The sequence below is a fragment of the Lepus europaeus genome, chromosome 1 (genome assembly GCF_033115175.1).
Source record: "Lepus europaeus isolate LE1 chromosome 1, mLepTim1.pri, whole genome shotgun sequence".
NCBI lineage: Eukaryota > Metazoa > Chordata > Mammalia > Lagomorpha > Leporidae > Lepus > Lepus europaeus.
In genome coordinates, this window is record NC_084827.1 from 19,631,510 (window position 1) to 19,658,167 (window position 26,658).

Genomic DNA, 26,658 nt, shown 5'->3' on the forward strand with positions numbered 1-26,658 from the left:
TCTACTGCTTTCCCATAGCAGAGATTTGGATCAAAAATGGAGCAGCCGGGACTGAAACCAGCACCCACATGGGATGCTGTCACTGCAGGTGGCGGCCTCATTCGCCACTTCACAGCACTAGCCCCTCCTTGTATTTTCTTGTCTCAGCCATAGTAAATACCACTTAAAAAGTTATCCCCAAAGGAAGAGAATATATTTGGAACTAAACTTGAAAATATTTTTTTTTGTTGTTTGCTTAAGGACTTTTTGTTTGTTTAAGGACTTTTTGTTTGTTTTAAGGACTTCATATGTTTAATATAAACAAATTTGGGAACATAGTGATTTTTCCCCTCCTACCTCCCTCCAGAATCACCATGTTTCCAAATTTGTATATAGTAAATGCATGAAGTTATAGTCCTTCAATAAAATTTTTAAAAAGTGGAAAAAAAATTTTTAAAAATATGGGTTTTAAGGTAAGTATACAGAGTTTATTTTTCAACTCCTTAATACTTTAATTTCACATTACTTTAATCTCACATTAAAGTGTTATAACACTTTAATCTCACATCTTACATTTTTTCCTGTCAGTTTGAAAAATTTGTATCTTCAGCATGTGTTAGCATATGCTTAATACATACAGTAAAATTCTCATCTAATTTGTCTTGAGTTGTACTAAAACTCACTCAGGAAGGCAGGAGTAGAGACCAGGCATGAAAGGAAATACACTTTTAGTATTTTTTACTTTCAGGAAGCCCTTCAGTGGTTTCTTCATTTGCATCAAATGATATGATTTCAAGCTTGACGTTTCTAATTTTAAAGCAGGGCTTCCTAGTGTACCTAGTAAGGCCACAGGGAAGTGATTATCAGGGAATGAAAGCTTTAGTCATTCTTAGCTGAAATGGATTGTACAGATCCAAATTTATCTTTGGGGCCATCCGTGAGATTAATATTCACATACATAAGTGATTGAGAATGTTTTATTTGGAAACTGATTCCTTACACTTTTCATGAAAAATTTGGGCAAGATATCTCAGCACTAATGTATGTGTGACTGACACGTACAGAGTTGAGTTCAAATTCATTTGCCAGAGGTCATTCATCATGACATGGTTGTTTGAAAACACTGTTCCAGAAACACTGGGATTTTGTCAACAACTGAAGAGATCGTAGTGTGCAGTGCTGTCACTTGGTTGTACTGATTTCTTTTGAAATCAGGACAGAATGATGCTCTGCTATCTTCTGAAGTTGATTTGGAAACTATTTGAATATTTTCTCTTAGAATATGAATGGCTGTGGTTTATTTTTTTATTTTTTTTTATTTAAGATTTATTTATTTCAAAGACAGTTACAGAGGGAGGTAGAGACAGAGACAGGTCTTCCATCCGCTGGTTCACTCCCCAAATGACAACAGCCAGAGCTGGGTGTTTCTGAAGCCAGGAGCCAGGAGCTTCTTCCAGGTCTCCCACATGGGTTCAGGGGCCCAAGGACTTGGCCCATTTTCTACTGCTTTCCCAGGTGGCATTAGCAGGGAGCAAGATAGGAAGAGGAGCAGCCAGAACTTGAACCCGTGCCCAGGTAGGAGGTCAGTGCTGCAGGTGCTGCAGGCCAGGGCTTTAACTCCCTGCTCCACAGTGCCAGCTCTGCCTTTGATGTTTTAAATAACATGATCACTAAGGATTTCTTTCTCCTACAAGTGAGATAATTTTCTTCCTTTTGATAATTTGATTACTATAGAGAGGACTGTGAACATTTAAGTAGGTTGAACTTATCTCCATAAATGAGTTTTTTTGAAACAACTTAAAAAAATTTTTACAAAGGATTTATTTTATTTATTTGAAAGGCAGAATTGTGATAGAGGGGGGGAGAGAAAGAGAGAGAGGTCTTCCATCTGTTGGTTCGCTCCCTAAATAGCCACAACAGCTAGGACTGGCCAGGCTGAAGCCAGGAGCCAGGAGTTCTTCTGGGTCTCTCACATTGGTGCAGGAACCCAAGCACTTGGGCCATCTTCTGTGGCTTTCCCAGGCATGTTAGCAGGGAACTGGATCATCAGTGGAGCAGTGGAGACTCGAACGGGGTCCATATGGGGTGCCGGCATTGCAGGTGGCAGCTTGACCTGCTGTGCCACAGTGCTGGCCTCTAAAAAAGCTTTTTAATACACATAAAAATTGTACATATTTATGGGGTACTTTCTGACATTTTACTACATGTATACATTGTGTAATGTCCAGAGTAGATATATTTATCTCAAAACATTTAGCATTTCTTTGTGGTAGAAACATCCAAAAATCCTGTCTTCTAGTGTGCAGTACATTTTCCATAGTCACCTTACTGTACAATGGAACTTCAGAACATAAATCTGCTTTTTTGCTTCTAGAAAAGTTATTTGTGTATACAAGGCCTGGGAGGTAGGAGTTGTTTCCACATCACTGCTATGGTGAAGATATTAGCTAAGTTTCCTTTCATCATAGCTTCTGTATTTCAGGCCATCTTACAAAACAAATTACACTGAAAAATGTTTTTAGGTAGTGATGGTTGTCTTACTTGCTCTTCAGCTTATTTTTTTTTCTTTTTATTTCCTTTCTAATTTTTTAATAAAGTTGATTTTCCACGATATGCTTAATTCTCCCTTTTTTTTCCCCCCAAAGATTTACTTATATGAAATACAGAATTATGGAAAGGGAGAGACACAGAGAGAGAGAAATCTTCACTCCCCAAATGACTGTAGTGACCGGGGCTGAAGCCAGGAGCCTGGAACTCCATCCACGTCTCCCACAGGGGTGCAGGGGCCCAAGGACCTGGGCCATCTTCTGCTTTCCCAGATGCATTAGCAGGGAGCTGGATTAGACATAGAACAGGGATTCAAACTGGTGTTCATTTCATTATCTTTATTTCCAGAACCTCAGTTTTTATTTGCAAGAGCCCTTTAGTCCTCTGTGAAGTATTTTAAGTAATTTTGCTTAACTTGAAGCGTTTTCTTGAAATTTTTTTAAAGATTTATTTATTTGAGAGGCAGATTACAGGAACAAGGAGAGACAGAGAGAGAGGGGTCTTCATCCTCTGGTTCACTCCCCAAATGACTGCAACAGCCAGAGGTGGGCAGATCTGAAGCCAGGAACTAGGAGCTTCTTCTGCGTCTCCCACGTGGGTGCAGGGGCCCAAGCACTTGGACCATCTTCTACTGCTTTCCCAGGCCACAGCAGAGAGCTGGATTAGAAGTGGAGCAGCCAGGACTCAAACTGGCGCCCATATGGGATTCCAACTTTAGGGACAGAGGCTTAACCTACTATACCACAGCACCAGCTCCCTTAAATTTTTTTAAAAAATTATTTATTTATTTATTTGAAAGAGTTACAGAGAAAGAGAGGGGGAGAGACAGGGTCTCACACACACATACACACACACGGATCTTCCATCTGCTGGTTCACCTCCCTAGAAGGCCGCAACAGCCAGGGGTAGGCCAGGCCAGAGCCAGGAGCTTCATCTGGGTCTCCCACTTGGGTAGCAGGGGCCCCAACGGGATGCCGATGTCACAGGCAAAAGCTTTACCTGCTATGTCACAACGCTGGCCCCAGTTTGAAACGTTTTTGTGTAGGATTAACTAGCAGTCTCAGTTTGCTTCTAATTGGCAGCAAAAAACTCCTTTGACTCCAGTCTGGGTGAGTGCTCGCATTGCTGAGGGGGCCTACCAAGTGGTTTTGGTTGATTTGGCAGTTTTGGAAATGTTGGTGTAGAAGTTAATCTTGGAACAACAATGCGCCATTAAAGGAAGAAACTAGAAAGGCAGATACTTTTAGGATCTGCTGCGAAGTGTAACAAAGGACTTGGAGTGTTTTTGAAAGGATTGCTAGGCCTTGTAGTCATCACAGAGTTGTAGAAATGCCGTTTGAAAAGACTGATGTAAAGGGCCTGTTCTGCTAATGCTTTGTGCAATGGGAGATTGGAATTAGATGCTTAAATGGAAAATGTTCTCTTGTTGCAGCCTCTTTGAAAAGTGCTGCTAGTGGGAGCTGCAGCTTCCTCCTGCTGACTCTGAGCCCAGGCTTCGGTTGAGATGGCCTTTTCAGAAATGTGGAGCTTAGTCCAAGCCTGGATTTCAGTGGGTAGCACCTGGCATCTGTGGCTAGAAAGTCCTATGAAGTGTAAGTGCTTTATTCTCTCTTCGTAAAGAATCCTTTTCCTTCCTTATTCTCTTCCTTCTCGCTTCATTCTGCAGCTTATCAGAGATAAAGAGTGGTGAGCAATGTATTATAGTGTCCAGGGTATCAGGATTTGCTTGCTTTTTTTTTTTTTTTTAATTATTTGAAAGAGAGAGAGGGAGATAGTCTGAGAGACAGATGGATAAAATCTTCCATCTGCTGGTTCACTCCCCAGATGTGTAATAGTCAAGGCTGGGCCAAGCTAAAGCCAGAAGCCAGGACAACTCCAACCAGGTTGTCCACGTGGGTGACAGGAACACAAGTACTTGAGCTATCATCTGCCTCCCACGACATGCATTAGTAGGAAGCTGGATTGAAAGCTGGGACTTGAATCAGGAGCTCTGATACAGGCTACGGTTATCCCAAGTAGCATTTCAACTTCTGTCTCAAACCCCACCTATGTTGCATTTTCTTTGTGACTCAGGGACTTGTTATTTTTGGATGTCGATAATTGTTAAACCCTCCTGGAATTTAAAATACAGTGGTAAATTATGATTCTGAACATTCATTAGTGGCAGTACCATCAAGAAATTTTTTATTGGTAATTTTCTTAGTAGCTTGTGTTACTCAGGTTTGCCAAATTTCTTTAGAAGTTATTTTATATTAAGTATTTTTTTCAAAAGACAAATATTTGTAGAGTGAGGCCCATTTGACCCAAGGATTAAGGCAGTATCAATATAAATAAAGGTTCTTGAAATTAGAAGAAAGCTTTTTTTTCCTTTTGGTTCCACTTGTTACATTTGTATAAGGGAATTTTTCTTTCTTTTTTAAGGTGTATTTATTTACTTGGAAGGCAGCAGGACAGAGAGGGAGGGAGAGACTGAGAGGTAGCTTCCATCTGGTAGTTCACTCCCCAAATGGCAATAGCAACAGGGGCTGGGCTAGGCTGAAGCAGGCCTTCCACATGTGTGGCAGGGACCCAAATACCTGGGCTATTGCTTACTGCTTTCCCAGATGCAATAGCAGGGAATTGGATCAGAAACAGAGCAGCCAGTGTTTGAACTGGCACTCTGATATGGGATGTTGGTGTCATAGGCGACAGCTTAACCTACTATGCTAGCCCAGGAATATATATATATATATATATATACACATATACTTTTTTTTTTTTTTTTTTTTTTTGGACAGGCAGAGTTAGACAGAGAGACAGAGAGAAAGGTCTTCCTTTTTCCGTTGATTCACACCCCAAATGGCCGCTATGGCCGGCACGCTGCACCAATCTGAAGTCAGGAGCCAGGTCTTTCCTCCTGGTCTCCCATGTGGGTGCAGGGCCCAAGCACTTGGGCTATCCTCCACTGCCCTCCTGGGCCACAGCAGAGAGTGGACTGGAAGAGGAACAACCGGGACAGAATCCGACACCCCAACTGGGACTAGAACCCGGGGTGCTGGCGCCGCAGGCGGAGGATTAGCCAAGTGAGCTGTGGTGCTGGCCCCCAGGAATTTTTTCTAAAACTTATTTACCATAGAATTGTCCTATGAAGTACATATATCTACCATCTATACTTTACTTTTGTTAAAAAAAAAAAAAAACCTCAAGGGGCTAACATTTGGCCTAGTTTTTAAGGTGTCTACATTTCATATTGGACAGGGATCAAGTTTTGGCTCCACTTCTGATTCCATTTTCCAGGTAGTGTGTGTGCACTCTGAAAGGCAGCAGGTGATGGCTCAAATGGTTACATCCTTGCCACCCATGTGGGAGAACTAGATTGAGTTCCTGGCTCGTGGCTTCAGCCTGGCCCAACTTAGCTTTTGTAGGCATTTGTGGAGTTGAACCGTCAGATGGGACTCAAACCTGCATCCGTATGGGATACCAGAACTGCAGGCAGAGGCTTAACCTTTTGTGTCACAGCCCCTATTTATTTATTTGTCTGAAAACCAGTGTGACAGAGGTCTTCCATCTGCTGATTCACTCCCCAAATGGCCACAACTGATGGGTTGGGCCTGGATCTGGGCCAAGCTGAAGCCAGGAGCCAGAAACTCCGTCTAGGTCTCTCTCTCTCTCTCTTTTTTTTTTTTTTTTTAAGATTTATTTATTTTTTACTTGAGAGTCAGAGTTACACAGAGAGAAGAGAGAGAGAGGTCTTCCATCCAATGGTTTACTCCCCAATTGGCCATAACAGTTGGAGCTGCGCCAATCCCAAGCCAGGAGCCAGAAGCTTCTACCAAGTCTCCCACGCAGGTGCAGGGGCCCAAGGACTTGGGCCATCTTCTACTGCTTTCCTAGGCCATAGCAGAGAGCTGGATGGGAAGAGGAGCAGCCGGGACTTGAACCGGCGCCCATATGGAATGCCGGTGCTTCAGGCCAGGGCGTTAACTCTCTGTGCCACAGTGCCGACTCCTCCATCTAGGTCTTCCACATGGGTGGCAGGCACCCAAGTACTTGGGCCATCCTTCGCTGCCTTCTCAGGCACCAAGCAGCTGGGGAGTCAAACTGACTCTGATATGGGATGCTGGAGTCACAAGGGGTCGCTTAACCTGCTGTGCCACATTGCTGTCTTTCCCCCCCTCACCCATTTTTGTCGTTTTTGATTCCCAATGCTGAAATTTTTCTGAAACTTTAAAACCAGCAGATATTGGAAAAATATTGATCATTGTTTTGTCACTAAAACAAAAGAAACATATTTAAAACAAAACAAAATCAAGGCTCCATCCTGGGAAGGCCAGTGAAGATCTGCAAATAAGGACTCTGAAAAATGTTTCTTCTTCTTGGAACCTTGGTGTTGTTATTTGTAAATAACTGATTTGCTTGTTCTCTGTTGCCCTTTCTCTCTAACCATTTTGAATTCTATTCTGATAGGTTTCTCCAATCCAGTAGGTATCTTGGCTACCTAGTAAAAGGAAGGGCTAAGTGTTTAGGAGAACAAAGAGGTGTTATGCACTTATGAGATTCTAATGTCTTACCATTTTGCTTCATAAATGTCTACTTTATTTAAGTATATATATTAAGTATATATATTATATATACTTATATATAATATATAATATATATAATATATAATATATAATATATAATATATATAATATATATTAAGTATATATATTAAGTATATAAAAATTATATATATATATTATATACTATAATAGCCAAAGGATTTATATATGCATTTTAGGAGATGTAAATATAAGTAAGTTTTTTTTACCTTTTTTTAAAAAATTCAACTTATTTATTTGAGAGGCTGAGAGAAAGTTCCCATCCGCTGTTTCATTCTCCAGATGCCTGCAGTGGCTGGGATTACAGTCAGGAATGCAATCCAGGTCTTCCCTGTGAGTAATAAGAATCCAATTACTTGAGCCATCACTGCTGCCTTTCAATTTCGGGAAGCTGAAGTCAGAAGTCAGAGCTCAGTGGTATTTTACTTATGTGGACATTTAAGTAATCACTAATAATATTAGGCATAGGACATCTATTACTTGTTTCCAAATGTCTTCCCAGTAAATTGTTTCTCTCTCCCCAAAAAGCACTATTCTGACTTCCATCAACATAGATTACTTTTGCCTATTTAAAAAAAAAAAAAAGAGGTGAGATATAATTCACATTCAGTTCATCCATTGAAAGTAAACAGTCTGGGGCTGGCACTATGGCACAGCGGGTTAAAGCCCTGGCTTGAAGTGCCGGCATCCCATATGGGTGCTGGTTCAAGACCCGGCTGCTCCTCTTCCCATCCAGCTCTCTGTATGGCCTGGGAAAGTAGTGGAAGATGGTCCAAGTCCTTGGGCCCCTGCACCCGCATGGGAGACTTGGAAGAAGCTCCTGGCTCCTGGCTTTGGATTGGTGCAGCTCCAACTGTTGTGGCCATCTGGGGGAGTGAACCAGTGGATGGAAGACCTCTCTCTCTCTGTCTCTACTTCTTTCTGTAACTCTGTCTTTCAAATAAATAAAATAAATCTTAAAAAAAAAAAAAAAAAGCCAGCGCCGCAGCTCCCTAGGTAACCCTCTGCCTGTGACGCTGGTACTCCGGGTTCTAGTCCTGGTTGGGGCACTGGATTCTGTCCTGGTTGCTCCTCTTCCAGTCCAGCTCTCTGCTGTGGCCCAGGAAGGCAGTGGAGGATGGCCCAAGTGCTTGGGTCCCTGCATCCACATGGGAGACCAGGAGAAGAACCTGGCTCCTGGCTTCAGATCGGCTCAGCATGCCGGCTGTAGCGGCCATTTGGGGGGTGAACCAACGGAAGAAAGACCTTTCTCTGTCTCTCTCTCTCACTGTCTAACTCTGCCTGTCCAAAAAAAAAAAAAAAAAAAGTATACAGTTCAGTGATTTTTGGTATATTCATAGAGTTGTGCATTTGTCGCCACAATCAAGTTTAGAACATTTTTATCACCCTAAAAGGGGGCTTGTACCCCATGGCCTGCCCTCCACTCCTGTCCCATCCCCCAATCTTGGACAAGCATTAATTTACTTTCTGTCTTTGAAGATTTGCCTATTCTGGACATTTTATATAAATGGAATCATACTGCTGATGGTACTTTATGATTGGCTTTTTGGCCTAGTGTAATGTTTTTAAAAAGATTTTTATTGAGAAGCAGAGTTACAGAGAGACAGAGAGGTCTTCCATTCACTGGTTCACTCCCCAAATGACTGCACAGCCGGAGGTGGGCTGATCTGAAACCAGGAGCCAGGAGCTTCTTCCTGGTCTCACGTGGGTGCAGGGGCCCAAGCATTTGGGCCATCTTCCACTGCTTTCCCAGGCCATAAGCAGAAATCTGGACTGGAAGAGGAGCAGCTGGGACATGAAGCAGCACCCATATGGGATGCTGGCACTGCAGGCAGAGACTTGACCTACTACACCACAGCGCCAATCCCCTTAGTATAATTTTTTTAGAAGAGTTATTTATTTATTTGAAAATCAGAGTTACATAGAGAGTGGAGGAGAGGCAGAGAGAGAGAAGTCTTCCATCTGCTGGTTCACTCCCCAGTTGGCCACAACAGCTGGAGCTGCGCCGATCCGAAACCAGGAGCCAGGAGCTTTTTCGAGGTCTCCCATGCGGGTGCAGGGGCCCCAAGGACTTGGGCCATCTTCTGCTTTCCCTGGCCACGGCAGAGGGCTGGATTGGAAGTGGAGCAGCTGGGACTCGAACTGGCGCCCATATGGGTTCCTGGCACTGCAGTCAGTGGCTTTATCTGCTATGCCACAGCTCTGGTCCCTAGTATGTTTTAAAGATTTATCCATGTTGTATAATGTACTTCATTCCTTTTTATGATTGAATAATATTGCACGCTGTGTACGAAGATAGCTCACATTTTATCCATTCATTGGTGAATGGACATTTGGATGGACTGTTCCTACTTTTTGGCTATTATGAATATTGCTGCAGTGAACATTCATGTATCTGGAATTTCTGAGTCATGTGGTGACTCTTGTTTTTAACTTTTCAAGGAACTTCCGTCGTCTTGTTTTCCAGACGCAGGAAATGTAAATGGCTGCACCATTTTACATCCTGACTGCAGTATGTGAAGGTTCCTGTTTTTTCACATCCTTGCCAATACTTGTCATTACCTGTCTTTTTTATTATAGCCATCCTGGTGGGTATGAAGTTATATCTCATTGTGTTTTTAATTTACATTTCCTCATGGCTTACTACGTTGATCATCTTTTCATATGTTATTGGCCATTCATATACCTTCTTTGGTAAAATGTCTATTCAAGTCTTTTGTCCCATTTTTAAATTGGGTTATCTGTCGTATTGAGTGCCTTCATTTTATAGAATGTATGTAATTATATGTAATTTTATTGATTATAGGATTCTCATTTGACTTGTTTTTGCATTTTAATATGTGTGTTGGCATCCTGGTTTGTGACAAGAAGTCTGCTGTAACATATTTGTTCCTCTGTGTTTAATGTGTCCTTTTGCTTGCCTCCAGAATTTTCTCCTTATTTCTGGCTTTCAGGAGGTTGAATTTAGAATTTGTGTTGTTTTGTGGGGGAGGGGTTGGTGGGAGTGGCACGCTCTCTGTTGGCCTGCTGGAACTGCTGGTCTTCAGCTGTCTCATAGGCAGAGCTTTCTCAGTGATCTGGATTTCCTGTGCCATTTTTGCTGTGCCTTGACTCTGGCAGGCCTTATGCAAAATAGGCTTTTTTGGGCTCTTCCCTTAGTGATAGGAGACCTCTGGTGGTTTTGGTAGTAGCCTATCCCCTCAGAGTATTTTTTTCTTTTACCCTTACTGCAATAGCAGTGGGTCTTAACCTCTGCCTTGAGGGGGTGACATGGTTTACTATCCCAGCCCCATAGTCTAAGGCTTTTTGTTCAGTAGGAGGGAAGGGCCAGCAGAGGGTTTCTGTCTTTTTCTGCTGTTGTGGTTGCTTCTCTTCCCTAGGACTACACGACCAAAGGCAGTTTCCAGTGGTCTCCTGCCCTCCCCTACCCATTCCCCACCCCAACCCCTCCCTCCACATTCTTTGGTCTAGTGGAGATCTGTAGAGAGGATCCTGCAGGTGGTCCTGAGCTTCCCTTGTGTCTGTGAATCCCAGGGATTCCATATATTCATGCTAGCCCACACTGAGCCTTTATCAATTTTTTACTACCTGGTTACCTGGTGCCCTGCATGTTTTCCTGTGTTCTGCAGGAGGTGAGCTCCTGCTTGCCTCCTGTCTGCATGAGAGCTCTGTCCTTAGCTTTCAGTCTACTCCGATGCCTGAGGACCTCAGCTTTCTGAGGTGTTTAAGAAAAGTTATTTTGTAGTTTATTTGTAGTGAGTTTGGAGTTTATTGTTAGAAAGTGGTGTTCTGTCCATCTTTGTACATCTTAGGTGAATATAAAATTTAATTATTTTTATTCTTATATATTTTAAAAATCATACAAGATGTTTTTTGCTTTATATAATCAGCATTCATGTACCCAGATATCTAGCTTTTCCTTTGCTCTTTATTTGCTCCTGATTTCCATGCTTCCATCCAAGATTATCTTCTCCTCAAAGAACACCATTTATAGTATTTTCTCCTTTGTGCATCTATTGCAGATGCACACCCCTTTTGGGGGTGGTATGTCTTGAAAAGTCTATTTTGTGGCTGGTGCTGTGGCTCAATAGGCTAATCCTCCGCCTGCAGCACCGGCACCCCGGGTTCTAGTCCCGGTCGGGGTGCCGGATTCTGTCCCGGTTGCTCCTCTTCCAGGCCAGCTCTCTGCTGTGGTCCGGGAGTGCAGTGGAGGATGGCCCGAGTGCTTGGGCCCTGCACCCGCATGGGAGACCAGGAGAAGCACCTGGCTCCTGGCTTCAGATCAGCGCGATGCACGGGCCGCAGCGCACCGGCTGCAGCGGCCATTGGAGGGTGAACCAACGGAGAAAGGAAGACCTTTCTCTCTGTCTCTCTCTCTCTCACTGTCCACTCTGCCTGTCAAAAAAAAATTTTTTTTTTTGGTTGCATTTTAGCAAGATATTTTCTCTGCATACAAAGTAACCATTGGCGATTATTTTCTTTCAGTTCTTTGAAGGTAAAATTTTTAGTTCCCATTGTTTCTAATGAGAAGGCAGCTATCAGTCTAATTGTTGTTCCTTTAAAGGTAATTACTATTAGGACTTTCTAGGCTGTTGGGGCACAAATAGTTAATTCCAAAACCATGGTAAAATGGGGCACAAATAGTTAATCTCAAACCTGATAATTGTTCAAAGCTTCAACTGTTTCAAGTGCCTTTCCTGGGACATACCAAACTGACAAGATCATACATTGTAAATTAGGGGCTTTCTGCACTTTCAGACCCACCTATTGCAGTTGGACGTGAGTCTCTGCACGTCTGCATGTCTGCATGGAGCCCTCCCTTAAAGCAGTATAAATAGGCTAGGCTGCTGCCCATTGCCTGGTCTGGCCCACTGAAGTCTCACCTTCGGATACCCTGCCTGCTGTCCAGGTGGGCTTCAACCTTCCTTTCCCACACCGTGCTGTCCTTTTTACAATAAAAGTCTTTTTTGCCTTAACTGGCTGCCTCATCATGTTATTGTGCCATGTAAAATTCTAAAAACCTAACAGTTAACATCTTTTTTTCTATCTAGGTCTGGTTGTCTGTCCTTAGGGTTTGTACAGCATCTTCAATCTATGGCTTGATGGTTTTCTTAGTTTGGAAATTTCTCGGACATTATTTTTGAAGTATGTGCCTTTTTTAAAAAACAAAAGATTTATTTATTGAAAGGCAGAGTCAGAGAAAGAGAAAAAAAAGAGAGATATAAAGATATGGGGGAGAGAGGAGAGATTGATTTTCTATCTGCTGGTTCACTCCCCAAATGGCCACTCGGAATCTGGAAAACTGATGCTGACATTGCAGGCTGTAGCTTAACTAGCTACACCATGACACCAGCCCTTTATAGTGTTCCTGATCCATTTTCTCTTTTCCTTTTGTTATTTTTTTTTAAAGATTTTTTTATTTGAAAGGCGGAGTTAGAGAGGTTAAAGGTGCTTGAAAAATAGATTTCCTTTTTTTAGGATTTACTTATTTATTTGAAATTCAGAGTTACACAGAGAGAGAAGGAGAGGCAGAGAGAGAAAGAGAGGTCTTCTATCCTCTGGTTCATTCCCCTATTGGCCATAAGGGCCGGGGCTACACCGATCTGAAGCCAGGAGCCAGGAGCTTCTTCTGGGTTTCCCATGCTAGTGCAGGGGTCCAAGTACTTAGGCCATCTTATACTTTCCCAGACCATAGCAGAGAGCTAGATTGGAAGTGGAGCAGCTGGGGGCTGGCGCCGCGGCTCAATAGGCTAATCCTCCGCCTGCGGTGCCGGTACCCAGGTTCTAGTCCTGGTCAGTGTGCCAGATTCTGTCCCAGTTGCTCCTCTTCCAGGCCAGCTCTCTGCTGTGGCCCGGGAGTGCAGTGGAGGATGGCCCAAGTGCTTGGGCCCTGCACCCGCATGGGAGACCAGGAGAAGCACCTGGCTCCTGGCTTCAGATCAGCACGGTGCGCGGGCTGTAGCGCACTGGCGCAGCGGCCATTGTGGGGGTGAACCAACGGAAAAAGGAAGACCTCCTTTCTCTCTGTCTCTCTCTCTCACTGTCCACTCTGCCTGTCAAAAAAAAAAAAAAGTGGAGCAGCTGGGTCTTAAACCGGTGCCCATATGGGATGCTGGAACTGTAGGTAGCAGTTTTACCTGCTAGGCCATATTGCTGCCCTAGCTTTTTTTTTTTTTTTTTTTTTTTTTTTTTTTTTAATGTTTGTTTATTTGAGAGGTAGAGTTATAGACTGAGAGGGAGAGAAAAAGAGAAAGGTCTTCCATCTACTGGTTCAATCCCCAAATGGCAGCAACAACCAGAACTGAGCTTATCAAGAATTAGGAGCTTCTTTCAGGTCTCTTCCACTGTTTGGGCCATCTTCCACTGCTTTCCCAGGCCATTAGCAGGGAGCTGGGTTGGAAGAGGAGCAGCTGGGACACAAATCAGCGCCGTTATGCCCTCTACCCCCAGTTGCCCACAATAGCTAGGGCTGGGCCAACCAAAACCAGGAGCCCAGAACTCAATCTGGGTTTCCTACATAGTTGACACTCTGATATGGGATGTGGGTGTCCCAGTTAGCTTCTTAGCAGCTGTGTGCATTTTTTTTTTTGTAAGATTTATTTATTTGAAAGAGTTACACAGAGAGAAGGAGACACATAGAGAGATCTTCCATCTGTTCTTTCACTCCCCTATTGGTCTCAACAGCCAGAGCTGCACTGATCCGAAGCCAGGAGCTCTCTCAGATCTCCCACGCGGGTGTAGGGGCCCAAGGACTTGGACCATCTTCTGCTTTCCCAGGCCATAGCAGAGAGGTGGATTGGAAGTGGAGCAGCTGGCACCCATATGGGGTACCAGCACTGCAGGTGGTGGCTATATCTGCTACATCACAGTATGTGTGCTTCTTAACCACTAGGTTTCTGCCTTTCATTTTTGATTTCTCAACTTTTAGGGAGATAGAAATAAGGATTATGCAGTTGATTTTTTTTTTTTTTTGCTAGACTCTACCATTTATTTTTACTTTTTAATGAAGACTTATCTATTTATTTATTTATTTGAAACGCAGAGTTACACAGAGACAGAGAGAGGGAGGGAGGGACGGACGCAGGCAGAGGCTTAACCTGCTAGGCCACAGTGCCCGCCCCTCAGTGAACTTTTTCACAAGGGTTCATTCTGACTTGGTGGGTTGACAGATTTCGGTTGGCAGAAAGTCTTCATACTAGTTAAGTTTAATAGGCAATATTGGAGTTGTGTTGTTGGTTTGTTTTTTAAATGGAGATACAGAAAACCGTATAATACGAATGTATGATTTAGTGAATTATTCTAGGTGTATATCCTTGTAGCCACTACCCAAGTTCAGCAAACAGAACTTTACTAGCCTTTCCAGAAGCCTTTCTGGTGCCTCATTGGACATAACTCAGCTTTTCTTTCCTTGAAAGTAACTCCTGTCCTTTTATAGTAATTCCTTTTTTGTAGTTTTATCACCCAGTGAGCTTTTCCTGTACTTTGTAGCTGAGTCTTGCTGTTTTGTTTTATTAAAGATTTATTTATTTATTTGAAAGGCAGAGCCTGGGGGAGGGATGGGAGGTGCAGAAAGAGAATGATCCTGCAACTGCTGGTTCATTTCCTGAGTGACTCCTTCCTGGTCTCCCAGGAGGACTTGGGCTGTCTTTCACTGCCTTCACAGGCACTTGAGCAGTATGCTAAATCTGAAGACAGAATAGCTGGAACTGGAACTGGCACTCCAATGTGGGCTGTGGGCATTTGCATGGATCAGCTTAGGCTGCTGCGCTACAATACTAGGCTTCTTTTTTTTAATACACTTTTTGAGACTGTTTTAACCTGTAGGATGATTTGTTTAGGAATCTGGGACATTTTACCTGTAGCTTCCTACCTCAGGTCTGTTCTGTATTTTCTGTAAATTAGCAGCCAGATCTAGAGACTGGGTGAGTCACAGGTTTGATTCCCTTATCATTGTGGTATTTCGTTTTTTCATTAGTAGACACATAATATCTGTTTGTCTTTTCTGATTACTACTGTGAAGCAAAAAACCCCAAAATGTGACTTAAAAATAGTTTTATCTCATAACTTTGTAGTCAGGGTTTAACCAGGGTTTTGTGGATGATCAGGCATCCATTTGATGGAGGTAATTGATTTTCCTCAGAGGACTGTTCAGGATACCAAAGCAGGTGCTCCAAAGCTTCTTCTGACCTAAACTTAAAAGTCGTGGAATGTCATTTCTGCTATAGTATATCAGTTAAGCAGGTTACTAAGCCCAAACCAGATTCAGGGGAAAGAGAAATAGATTCCAGTCTCCAGTGTAGGCATGTAGGATTAGCATTGAATTTGTGGCAGTCTTTTATATATCCCTTCCTTTTTGGTGATGTATTCAGCTGTTGTTTCTTAGTGCTTACTTAGATCCATTAATTGTGGGTTGCAAAATGATACTGTGAATCTGTCATTTCTGTTTTACTAATCTGTTAGAGTATTTCTAGAAAGAGACTTTTCTCGCCTATTGTTTGGTTACTTAGTGGTATGGTTTAGTTAGGAAAATCAGATAAATGATTCTTCTCTTGTAAGATATTGAGTTTTTGTCTATGATAATGGTTAATGTGTCTTGTGGCCAGTTTTTCTTACCTTTATGTGTTCGCATGGATTTTAGTGTATGTGATACTTTAATCCTTTGCTGAATCCTAAATTGTCCTGACTTTGGCCAGTGAGAGCCTCTTTCAGTTGACGACATAGTAATTTTGAAATAACTGTTCTAGAAAGCTCTCATGCTATCTGGGATGACAGGGTGTATCACAGGCTTGTCTTGTGTGTTCACTTGTTCAGACCTTGCATCAGCAGTTTATTCAAGGAGCACTGATTTCACTCAGTTCAAAACTGATTTTAAAGAACATAGTGTAGACATGAGGCCTACAAACTGTTGCTGGGCTGGGTATTGTATTGATATTTCTAATTGATATTCAGCACTACAGGACTTTTTCCTTGGGGCTGGCACTGTGGCGCAGTGGGTTAATGCCCTGGCCTGAAGCGCCGGTATCCCATATGGACACCGGTTTGGGACCCGGCTGCTCCACTTCTGATCCAGCTCTCTGCTCTGGCCTGGGAAAGCACTGGAAGATGGCCCAAGTCCTTTGGCCCCTGCACCCGCGTGGGAGATCCGGAGGAAACTCCTGGCTCCTGGCTTCGGATTGGCGCAGCTCCAGCCATTGAAGCCAATTGGGGAGTGAACCAGCGGATGGAAGACTCACTCTCTCTCTCTCTCTCTCTCTCTCTCCTCTCTCTGTGTAACTTTGACTTTCAAATAAATAAAAAATAAAAAAAGAATTTTTCGTCAAGGCCCTCTATATTAGTCTCTGTTTCCTTTCTTCCGTGCTGAGCATCCAGGTTGTCAAGGACAAAGGGGGTGATAGCAGTAGAATCTCCCTTAATCACGTTGTTGCTCTTCTCACATTAACATGCAATAATAGCCTCAGACCTACAGAGCACATGAGCATTGCATACTATTTTAATCCTAATACTATTATAATCCTCATTTGCTCTTTGTTATATTTGTTTTTCTATAATACATATTTGTTGTATTTGTTTATAATGTAGTTTACAAATATTTATAACTACATGTTTAATATTTACCACCCATTCTTATGTTTATGCCTCAATCTCTCTAGTCAGCTTTTTGAAACTTTCCCTTTCTCATTTTTAGCAGGTTTGTTTAGGAAGGATTACTGGGAATTGTAATCTCTGAATTCTTGCATGTAAGAGTTGTGGCCTTAATAATTGAAAATCAGTTTGAATGTATATAAAATCTTCGCCAACTTTTTTTAGCATATTTTCAGCATATTATTTTATTTTTCTTCTGCCATGAAGTATTCAAGTCAAAGTAGATGATAAGCAAATATCTTTTCTTGTAAGTTACTTATTTTTATCTAGATGCCAGCCTGGCTAAGTTGTGGCTGTTGCAGTAGGTGTTTAGAGAGATGGAGGATATGGCTCTGTCTCTGACTTTCAAATGAGATGAAAATAAGAATTTTAGGGTTAAAATAGTTTTAACTGACACATAGTAATTGTACATATTCATGGTTGAATTGTAGTTCTTGATAATTGTTCTTTTTCTTTCTTTTTTTTTTTTTGACAGGCAGAGGGGACAGTGAGAGAGAGAGAGAAAGGTCTTCCTTTTGCCATTGGTTCACCCTCCAATGGCCGCCGTGGTAGGCACGCTGCGGCCAGCGCACCGCGCTGATCTGTTGGCAGGAGCCAGGTGCTTCTCCTGGTCTCCCATGCAGGTGCAGGGCCCAAGCACTTGGGCCATCCTCCACTGCACTCCCTGGCCACAGCAGAGAGCTGGCCTGGAAGAGGGGCAACCGGGACAGGATCGGTGCCCTGACCGGGACTAGAACTCAGCGTGCCGGCGCCGCAAGGCAGAGGATTAGCCTAGTGAGCCGCGGCGCCGGCCAATAATTGTTCTTTTTCTATGTTTTCTTATTTTCTTTACAGACACCTATTATCTATATGTTAGCTCCTCTCTACTTATCTTCAAGGTTTGTCACTTTCTGTTGAATGTTTGTCTTTCTTCATTTCTTTTATGATTAAAAAAAATTTTCCAGAGGCCGGGGACAGAACCCGGCGCCAGAACCCGGCGCCGTGGCTCAATTGGTTAATCCTCCGCCTGCGGCGCTGGCATCCCATATGGACGCCGGGTTCTGTCCCGGTTGCTCCTCTTCCAGTCCAGCTCTCTGCTGTGGCCTGGGAGTGCAGTAGAGGATGGCCCAAGTGCTTGGGCCCCTGCATCCTCATGGGAGACCAGGAGGAAACACCTGGCTCCTGGCTTCGGATCGGTGCAGTGCCAGCTGTAGCGGCCATTTGGGGAGTGAACCAACAGAAGGAAGACCTTTCTCTCTTTCTCACTGTCTAACTGTCAAATAAATATTCAAAAACAAACAAACAAAACTTTCCTTTTCACCTTCTGTTTCTCTAAAGACATAGATTATATATTTTATGTTTACTCACACTTGTGAAATTCTTTCTAGTTTAATCTCTGCTGTGATTTTTTTCTTGATTTCTTTTACCTAAGATGTAAACTTTTCTTTTCCAGTTCTACCATATCTCGTGTCATTTTCATAGTATCTTTAAGCTCGCTTTCAAATATGAGTTTTCAGACCTACTTTGCTTATAGGGTGTTATTTTATTTATTATCCCCCCTCCCCAGCTATATATGGCGTTTGGCCTCAATCACTTATTTGTGTGTGTGTGTGTAAAATTATTTTTTCCGAACATTTAGAAGGCTTTGGTTAATGATATTTATAACTTTGTAGAGTTTCTTTTTCTCTTTGCAGGTAGTGTTCATACGTTTAGCGGTTTGATTTCTGAGATTTCCTAGCTTCGCTTCCCTCTCCTTTTCTTCCTGCATCTCCATTATGCTTCTTCTATCCTCCTCATTCTGTGTGGATAGCAGTTGCTCCTCAGTTTGGGGCCTTTCCTGACTTTATCAGTTTGAAGGTTTTATAGAGGCTAAACTGTTCTGTCTCCAGTTCTCATGTAGGCTTCTTTTATTCATTTTTTTGATTGGGGAAAAGCACTTGCAGGGGCCAGCGTTTGTGGCGCACTGAGTTACGCTGTCACTTGCAATGCTGGTATCATGTATGACCACCAATTTAAGATGGTACTATTCCATTTCCAACCCAGTTCCCTGCTAATGTGCCTGGGAAAGCAGTGGACGATGGCCTGCATGCTTGGGCCCCTGCTACCCATGTGGGAGACCTCAGTGTAGTTCAGGTTCCTGACCCAGCCCTGGCTGTTGCAGCCATTAGGGGGAGTGAACCAGTGGATAGAAGATTTCTCTCTCTTGTCTCTCATTCTCTCTCTCTAACTGCCTTTCAAATATATATATATATTATATGTATATATATATATATATACATATAATTACATATATATACATATTATATATATATATACATATAATTACATATATATACATATATTATATGTATATATATATATATACATATAATATATATATATGTATGTATGTATGTTTTTTAAAAGAAGAAGCTTCTGTTTCAACAGCAGTTCTCAAGTTGCCCCCTCTACTTTACATTGTTTACCCATTGGCTTTTTTGGTGTTCCACTGCTTTTAAATCCATTAGATACCCAGAGGCCTCTGCTTTTACTGATGTTGAAACCACAGCAAGTCCTTCAGATACCATTGTTTTGTTCTTATTCACTTATGTTTTGGGATTCTTAGAGATACCCTTGGAGATGACTGGATAATGCAGTTTTATTGTGAATGTTCATTATATTTAGTTTTGCTAATTGTTCTGTCAGAGCTTTTATAGAATCATTTTACTATTTAAAAAATAGTTTGAGCAAAAAAACATTGTGTGACAGCATATTAAACTATAGATATGCTTTGGTTACTGGTTAGATAATGAGTGGTTAAAAACTGGCTGGAAAATTTACTTGAGGGAGGAAAATTGGTATTTTAATTATTCAGTTAACATTTGTTGAGTGTTTTTGAGGCAATATGCTAGGGACAAAAAGTATAAAAATTAGCAAAATACACCATATCTAGAAAGAAGTTAATGCTTCATGTTTACTGTCTACTAATTTAATATTTAATTAAAAATGAAATTTGTGTTAGTAAAATTTAAGCTCTCTGTTTTCAGGTTACTTTAGGAACTTATATAAGCCATTTGTTCTACCTGTTTTTTGTATCTTTTCTTGCTACTTGGAAAGATCTGGAATAATTACGTGCTTGTGAAGTATGCTTTATCTCCATAAAAAATCGAGAACAATCTGTGTGATCTGTCTTCACAACTGACTAATCCTAAATTGAGAATGACTTTTTGTTGTTGTTGCTAGTCCATTTAACCTTCTCCCATGAAGAGGCACTTTGGTGTAGAATTAATTTGAATTCATCAATCGTTAGTTTGTTGCTTATTGTGTACTGTGTGATTTTGACCCCAAGATTACTTTTAAAATAGGACTCCCTTTTGTAATAGCTTTCAGTGACCAAATCCTATGCTTTTGCTCTTACCATTTCTATTGATAAGTTTAGCTTATACTATGGAAATTATTTTAGTAGCGTGTTTGGTACTTGGTTAAAATAGATACATCATAAAGTAATTGAAATATGTGAAATATTCATTGAATCAAGAGAGTTTTCTATTATTTTGTCAGGAGCTAAAGATTGAAAAGTTAGGCCTACTAAGACCAATATGAAATACACTTCCTATTTGTGTGTATATTAAAAACAGCTTCCAGATTCAAGTCTCAGAATGAGCAAAGCTTGTTTATTATTAATGAATAATAGAAGAAACAGCCAACCTATAGATTAGGGTTAGTTAGACTTTTATATAGTGACATTTAGGTTTATTAGAAACCTGTGGAATATTTTTATTCATACTTTCATATAGTTAATGATTCTAATCAGCATGATTATATGTGTTGCTTCAAGTGATAGCCCTCATACCATCTTAAAATGAATCAGAGAGACTTTAGGGACTATTTTTGTTGAGCAGGGCCTACAGCAGTGCAGTCTGAGGTGTTGGCTTAATTAGCAGTTCCTTTAGTTTGCCAGATTTTTCTTTCATTATACTTTGATCTATATTTATATGTGCTGCAGTTATATGGAATTCAAATTACTTAGAAAGTAGTCTTTAAGACATCTTTGTCTGATCAACTTTCAGGTTCATGCATGGGAAATTTCAGACCAATTGTTACAGATCCGCCAGGATGTGGAGTCATGCTATTTTGCTGCACAGACTATGAAAATGAAGATTCAAACCTCATTTTATGAGCTCCCTACAGACTCTCATGCCTCTTTACGAGACTCATTGCTAACCCATATCCAGAACTTGAAAGACTTGTCACCTATCATTGTAACGCAGGTAAATCCTGTGCTCCTGCCTAGGGAAATTTGTAAGCCATTTGGATTTATCAAGTTTATTTTGATTGATATGCTGGGCCATATGAAGTAACATTAACTTTATTACAGACACATTACTGTATTCTTGTAAGTGGATAGAAAGTGTAAATTTTAATCTTTTGTATTTTCAAGTTCATTTGGTTTCAAACAGATATCAAAATGAGAAAGGTAAGTGTACATTTCAAAGGCATGTTATATGCCCTCTGCTGTTAAAATTGTAGATGTAAAAATTCTATATCATGCTGGGCAGAGGTATGTGTAGTTTCCTTTTTAAAGAATGTTTCCTGGGTTGGTTGACTGGTAAAAACTTCAGGAGTGAAATGATGAGCTAGAACATCTAGCCTTTTCCTTTTAGAGAAAAAATACACTAGAAAGGAAAACTGGAAGTTTTTATGACTACATTTTCACATGTGTTCTCCACCTGGCATCTAAGTGCTCTGGTAGAGGGAGCTTTTGCATAAGGCTTTTTAAAGATGAGAAATAAAGAGGAGGAAATGGTGATCCATTACTTAAGGACTAAGTAATGGATCTGAATGTCAGTAGCTCTGGTCTTTTGGCAAGGTAGAATGTATCTGTCTGTGAAGTTCTATGGTGTTGCCAAATAAAATTAGTATTGATAGTTCCTGGAGAAAAATCTATATTCTTTCTGATATCTTTTGTCATTGCTGTTCTTTTTTTGTTGTTGTTGTTTTAATTTTTAAAGGTTACTCTTTAAATCCCAGCAATTTATAGCTAGTCCAGAAGAGTTATGTATTCTAAACCATCTGTTTATATGGTTGTAGGGGTGAGAGAAAGAGGAGGATATTAGTCTAGTTGCCCTATTGTTTGGAAGACATTTAATTTCTTTGCTTTCCAGTTAACGTGGATGGTAACCCTATTTCTGTTCATCTGTTCTATTCATTTGTTTAATCTCTTTTCTTATTCAGCTGGCTTTAGCAATAGCAGACCTTGCCCTACAGATGCCTTCCTGGAAGGGATGTGTACAAACATTGGTGGAAAAGTAAGTAATTTGTACTGACTGCATACCAGCATTTGGAATTACCACTAACCTGCACAGGGAAATTTGTTGGCAGTAGTTAGACATGTGACTGTTTCCCAAAACTGTTAGTATATATTGTTAATATTTGTTAGAGTAAAAGAAAATCATTTAAGTTTTACAGATATGTATGTTATGTGGCATATAAAAAGGCTTCATAATTTACACACTCACTCCTCGAATTAAATGAACAGTCTTTTATTGCCTTGTGGCTTATTCCCACTAACTGGAATATCAACAATTTTATAAAAAATATATTCATAGTATTTAGAATTATATTAAAGGTTGTTATGAATATACGTTCTGTCAGGGGGACAATATTATTCTAGGACTGGGATTGTGACGTAGCAGGTTAAGCCATCGCCTTAATGCTGGAATCTCATATGGGTGCCAGTTCTTGTCATGGCTGCTCCACTTGTGATCCAGCTCCCTGCTGATGTGTCTGGGAAAGCAGCCGCCCAGGGCCAAGGTTGAAATCTGGTAATGAAATCCAGGTTCTCCACTCCGGTGGAAATAATCTACTTATTCATTAGCAGTACCTACCAGAATCTGCATTAGCAGGAAGCTGGAGTCAGGAGCTAGAGCCAGGTATCGAACCCAGGGTACGCTAGTGTAGGTCTCCACCGCTAGGCCAAATTCCTGCTTCTGATAGTTTATTTTTTTAAGATAATTTTTTAGGTAAATACGTAACTTGAAAAAACTTTTCATGGCATGGAAACTTAAAGTACAACGTGGCACTGGGTGTTTAGCTGAGCAGTTAAGATGCTAAGACTCCTGTGTCCCACATCAGAGAGTGCCTGAATTCTGTTCCTGGCTCTCTTTCCTGACACTAGGACTTCTTGCTAATAGAGACCCATGGAGGCAGTCGTGATAGCTCAAATAATTGGGTTCCTGCCACTCAAATGGGAAACCAGGATTGATTTCCTGGTTCCTGACTTTGGCCCAGCCCAGCCCTAGGTGTTGTGGGCATTTGGGAGTGAACCAGTGGATGAGAGTTCTTTCTCTGTTTCTGTCTCTTTCTCAAACTAGTAAATAAAAACTTTAAGGGGCTGGCATTGTGGTGTAGCAGATAAAGCTGTATGTGAAGCTGCCATTCCATATGGGTGCTGTTTTGAGTCCCAGCTGCTCCACTTCTAATTCAGCTCTTTGCTAATGGCCTGGGAAAAGCAGCAGAAGATGGCTCAAGTACTTGGACCCTTAGACCCATGTGGGAGACCTGGATGAAGCTCCTGCCTCCTAGCTTGACCTGGCCAGCCCTGGCCGTTGGCTGCCATCTAGGGAGTGAACCAGTGGATGGATGTTCAATCTCTTTCTCTCCTCTCTCTCTCTCTCCCTCCCTCCCTCCCTCTCTCTCTCTCTCCCTCTCCCTCACCCTCTCTCCCTCTCCCCCTTCCTGCCTCCCTCTGTGTGTGTGTGTGTGTCTTTCCTCCTTTCTTTGCAACTCTTTGAAATAAATAAATTTTTAAATAAAAACTTGACAAAGAATTAAAATCAAAGTAGATAATGAATGGGGCTGACACTGTGGCCTCAGAATCAGATCTGGCTGAAAAGCCCATGAGAGTTTCTCAGGCATGGAGAAACTATGGCAAAAAAAAAAAAAAGACCTAAATGAAAGATCTCTGTGAGTGCGATCCCAGTGAAAAGAACGGGCCATCAAAGAAGGAGGTACCTTTCTCTGAAGGGAGGAGAACTTCCACTTTGATTATGGCCTTGTCCAAGTAAGGTCAGAGTTTGTGAACTCAAGAGGCTTCCATAGCCTTGGCAGCTCATATCAAGAGCCTCGAGTGATTGCTGACGTCATAAATAAGAGTGTCAATTGTTAAATCAACAACAGGAGTCACTGTGCACTTATTCCCCATGTAGGATCTCTGTCCTTAATGTGTTGTACTATGAGAATTAACAATAAAACTAGTATTCAAACAGTACTTTATTCTTTCTGTATTTGTGTGGGTATAAACTGTTGAAATCTTTACTTAGTATATACAAAGTTGATCTTCTGTATAAATATAATTAAAAATGAATCTTAATGAAGAATGGGATGAGAGAGGGAGAAAGAGATGGAATGGTTTGACGGTAGGAGGGTGGTTATGGGGGGAAAACCGCTGTAATCCAAAAGTTGTACTTTAGAAATTTATATTTATTAAATAAAAGTTTAAAAAAAAAACTAACAACAGCAACAACAAAAATGAATGGGGCTGACACTGTGGTGTAGTGGGTAAAGCCGCCACCTGCAGTGCTAGCATCCCATATGGGTGCTGGTTTGAGTCCTGACTGCTCCACTTCTGATCCAGCTCCCTGCTAATGTGCCTGGGAAAACAGCAGAAGAAGGTCCTAGTCCTTGGACCTCTGCATCCACCTGGGAGACCTGGCAGAAGCTCCTGGCTCCTGGCTTTGGCCTGGCCCAGCTCCAGCCATTGTGGCCATTTGGGGAGTGAACCAGCAGATGGAAGACCTCTCTCCCCCTCTGCCTCTTTGTAACTCTGCCTTTCAAACAAATAAATAAATCTTTTAAAAAAAAGTACATCGTAATCACCATGTTTTCTCCGTATTCCTATGTTTTATAAACAACCACTATTCATGATTTAAAATAAGTAAGTACATATATGTTCTTTTTTTTTTTTTTTTTTTTTTTTTTTTTTGGACAGGCAGGGTGGACAGTGAGCAGTGAGAGAGAGACAGAGAGAAAGGTCTTCCTTTTACCGTTGGTTCAACCCCCAGTGGCCGCTGCGGCTGGCGCACTGTGCTGATCTGAAGCCAGGAGCTTCTCCTGGTCTCCCATGCAGGTGCAGGGCCCAAAGCACTTGGGCCATCCTCCACTGCACTCCCGGGCCACAGCAGAGAGCTGGACAGGAAGAGGAGTGACCGGGACAGAATCTGGTGCCCCAATCGGTACTAGAACCCGGGGTGCCGGCGCCGCAGGCGGAGGATTAGCCTAGTGAGCCGCGGCACCAGCCCATATATGTTCTAATATATATACACTTGTGCATTTGTTCATTTAATGTTTCATTTATTTTTTTCACTTAATACATCATGGTCTTTTCATTTTATGACGGATATAAATTTCATTATAGTGCACTTCATGTTCCATTGTATGATTGTAACCTTTTTAAAAATTTTTTTCTACTTTTATTTGAAAGGCAGAAGACTGAGATAGCTCTTTCATCCAGTGGCCCACTCCCCAAACGTCCACAACAGCTAGGGTTGGGCCAGGTCAAAGCCAAGAGCCTGGAACTCAATCCAGGCTTCCTATGTGTATGGCAGGGACCCAGTTATTTGTTCTACCTCCAAGGGTGCACATCAGTAGGGAGCTGGCTCAGAGGCAGAGGAGCTGGGACTCAAACCAGACCTTCCAAAATGGGATGCTTGTGGGATACTGGTGTCCTAAAAGTGAAATTCCTGCGTCAAAGATTATACAACTTGAAATGTTGATTGGATGATTTTTCATACTTTCCAAATGACCAATCTGTATTTTTTCTATCCCCTTAACAGTCATCAGAATGCTGTTTTTGTTGCTATGAATTATTCTGGTGGTTGCTGTGTTTGGTGATTGTATATTTTCTAGTGAATAACTGATCCATTTTGACCATTTTCTTTTCCAGATATAGCAATGATGTAACTTCTCTGCCTTTTTTGCTGGAGATCCTTACAGTATTACCTGAAGAAGTACATAGTCGTTCCTTACGAATCGGAGCTAACCGGCGCACAGAAATTATAGAAGATTTGGCCTTCTACTCTAGTACAGTAGTATCTCTATTGGTAAGTTTGAAATATCTAGTTGCTCCCTAGGGCAGAAAGCTTGGTGGTTATTTTATAATCTAATTGCATGGTTGTGTGTGTCAAAAAGAAAAAGGCATTTTTCCTTCTGCCTTAATTCCACAACAATTCACACAGAAGACTTCTGTGATCCTAAAAGGTGTGGGAATTTCTCTGTGCCAGCAAGCAAGCAATTCTTCATCCTGTAATTCACTTTAATTCTTACACTGTCTACCTGGAAATAGCATCAGATTCCATGGGTTGGATGCTCATTCTCCAAGATTGCCACCATATACTCACTTCCCTCTCCTGCCCTCTCCCACACCTCTGACTACCATACACATGTTAGATGCCAATTGCAAGCTCTAGGTTGTTTTACCTATACTTCTGACAGGCTATAAATCTGCTTCCCATAACCCCCTCCTTGGGTTGTTTAATTTGTTTGAGTGATTCGCAAAGCTCAAGGAAACATTTCTGTTTACTAGTTTATAATAAAGGATATTGAAAAGATGCAGATGAAGAGATGTCTAGGGTGAAGTATGGAAAAAGAGGTGTGGAGCTTCTATGTCTACTCCGGGTGCTGCCCTCCAAGAACCTCCACAAGTTCGGCTGCTCTTTTGATTTCATTTTTTAAGATTTACTTACTTATTTGGAAGAGTTACAGAGAGAGAGAGAGACAGAGAGATCTTCTATCCAATGGTTCACTCTCCAAATGGCCACAATAACCAGGATTGGGCCAGGCTGCAGCCAGGAGTTAGGAGCTTCTTCCAGGTCTCCCATATGGGTGCAGGAGCCAAGCAGTTGGACCATCTTTTGCTGCTTTTCCCAGGCCATTAGCAGGGAGCTGGGTTGGA

At 41.7% G+C, this 26,658-nt stretch overlaps 1 protein-coding gene across 3 annotated transcripts in view; it reads left to right on the forward strand.

Moving 5' to 3' along the window:
• The window catches only part of TNPO3 (transportin 3), a 106,317-nt gene that overhangs the window by 12,460 nt on the left and 67,199 nt on the right, over positions 1-26,658 (forward strand). The window contains exons 2-5 of one of the 3 annotated variants that reach the window (XM_062202063.1): positions 3,959-4,118; positions 20,777-20,977; positions 21,942-22,015; positions 25,651-25,807. In XM_062202063.1, coding sequence (XP_062058047.1) covers positions 20,855-20,977; positions 21,942-22,015; positions 25,651-25,807 — 354 coding nt within the window. In that variant the 5' untranslated portion in view covers positions 3,959-4,118; positions 20,777-20,854. Of the gene's footprint in view, positions 1-3,958; positions 4,119-9,604; positions 9,695-20,776; positions 20,978-21,941; positions 22,016-25,650; positions 25,808-26,658 lie in introns of those variants that run through there. The other 2 variants (XM_062202126.1, XM_062201994.1) reach the window with 2 other exon arrangements.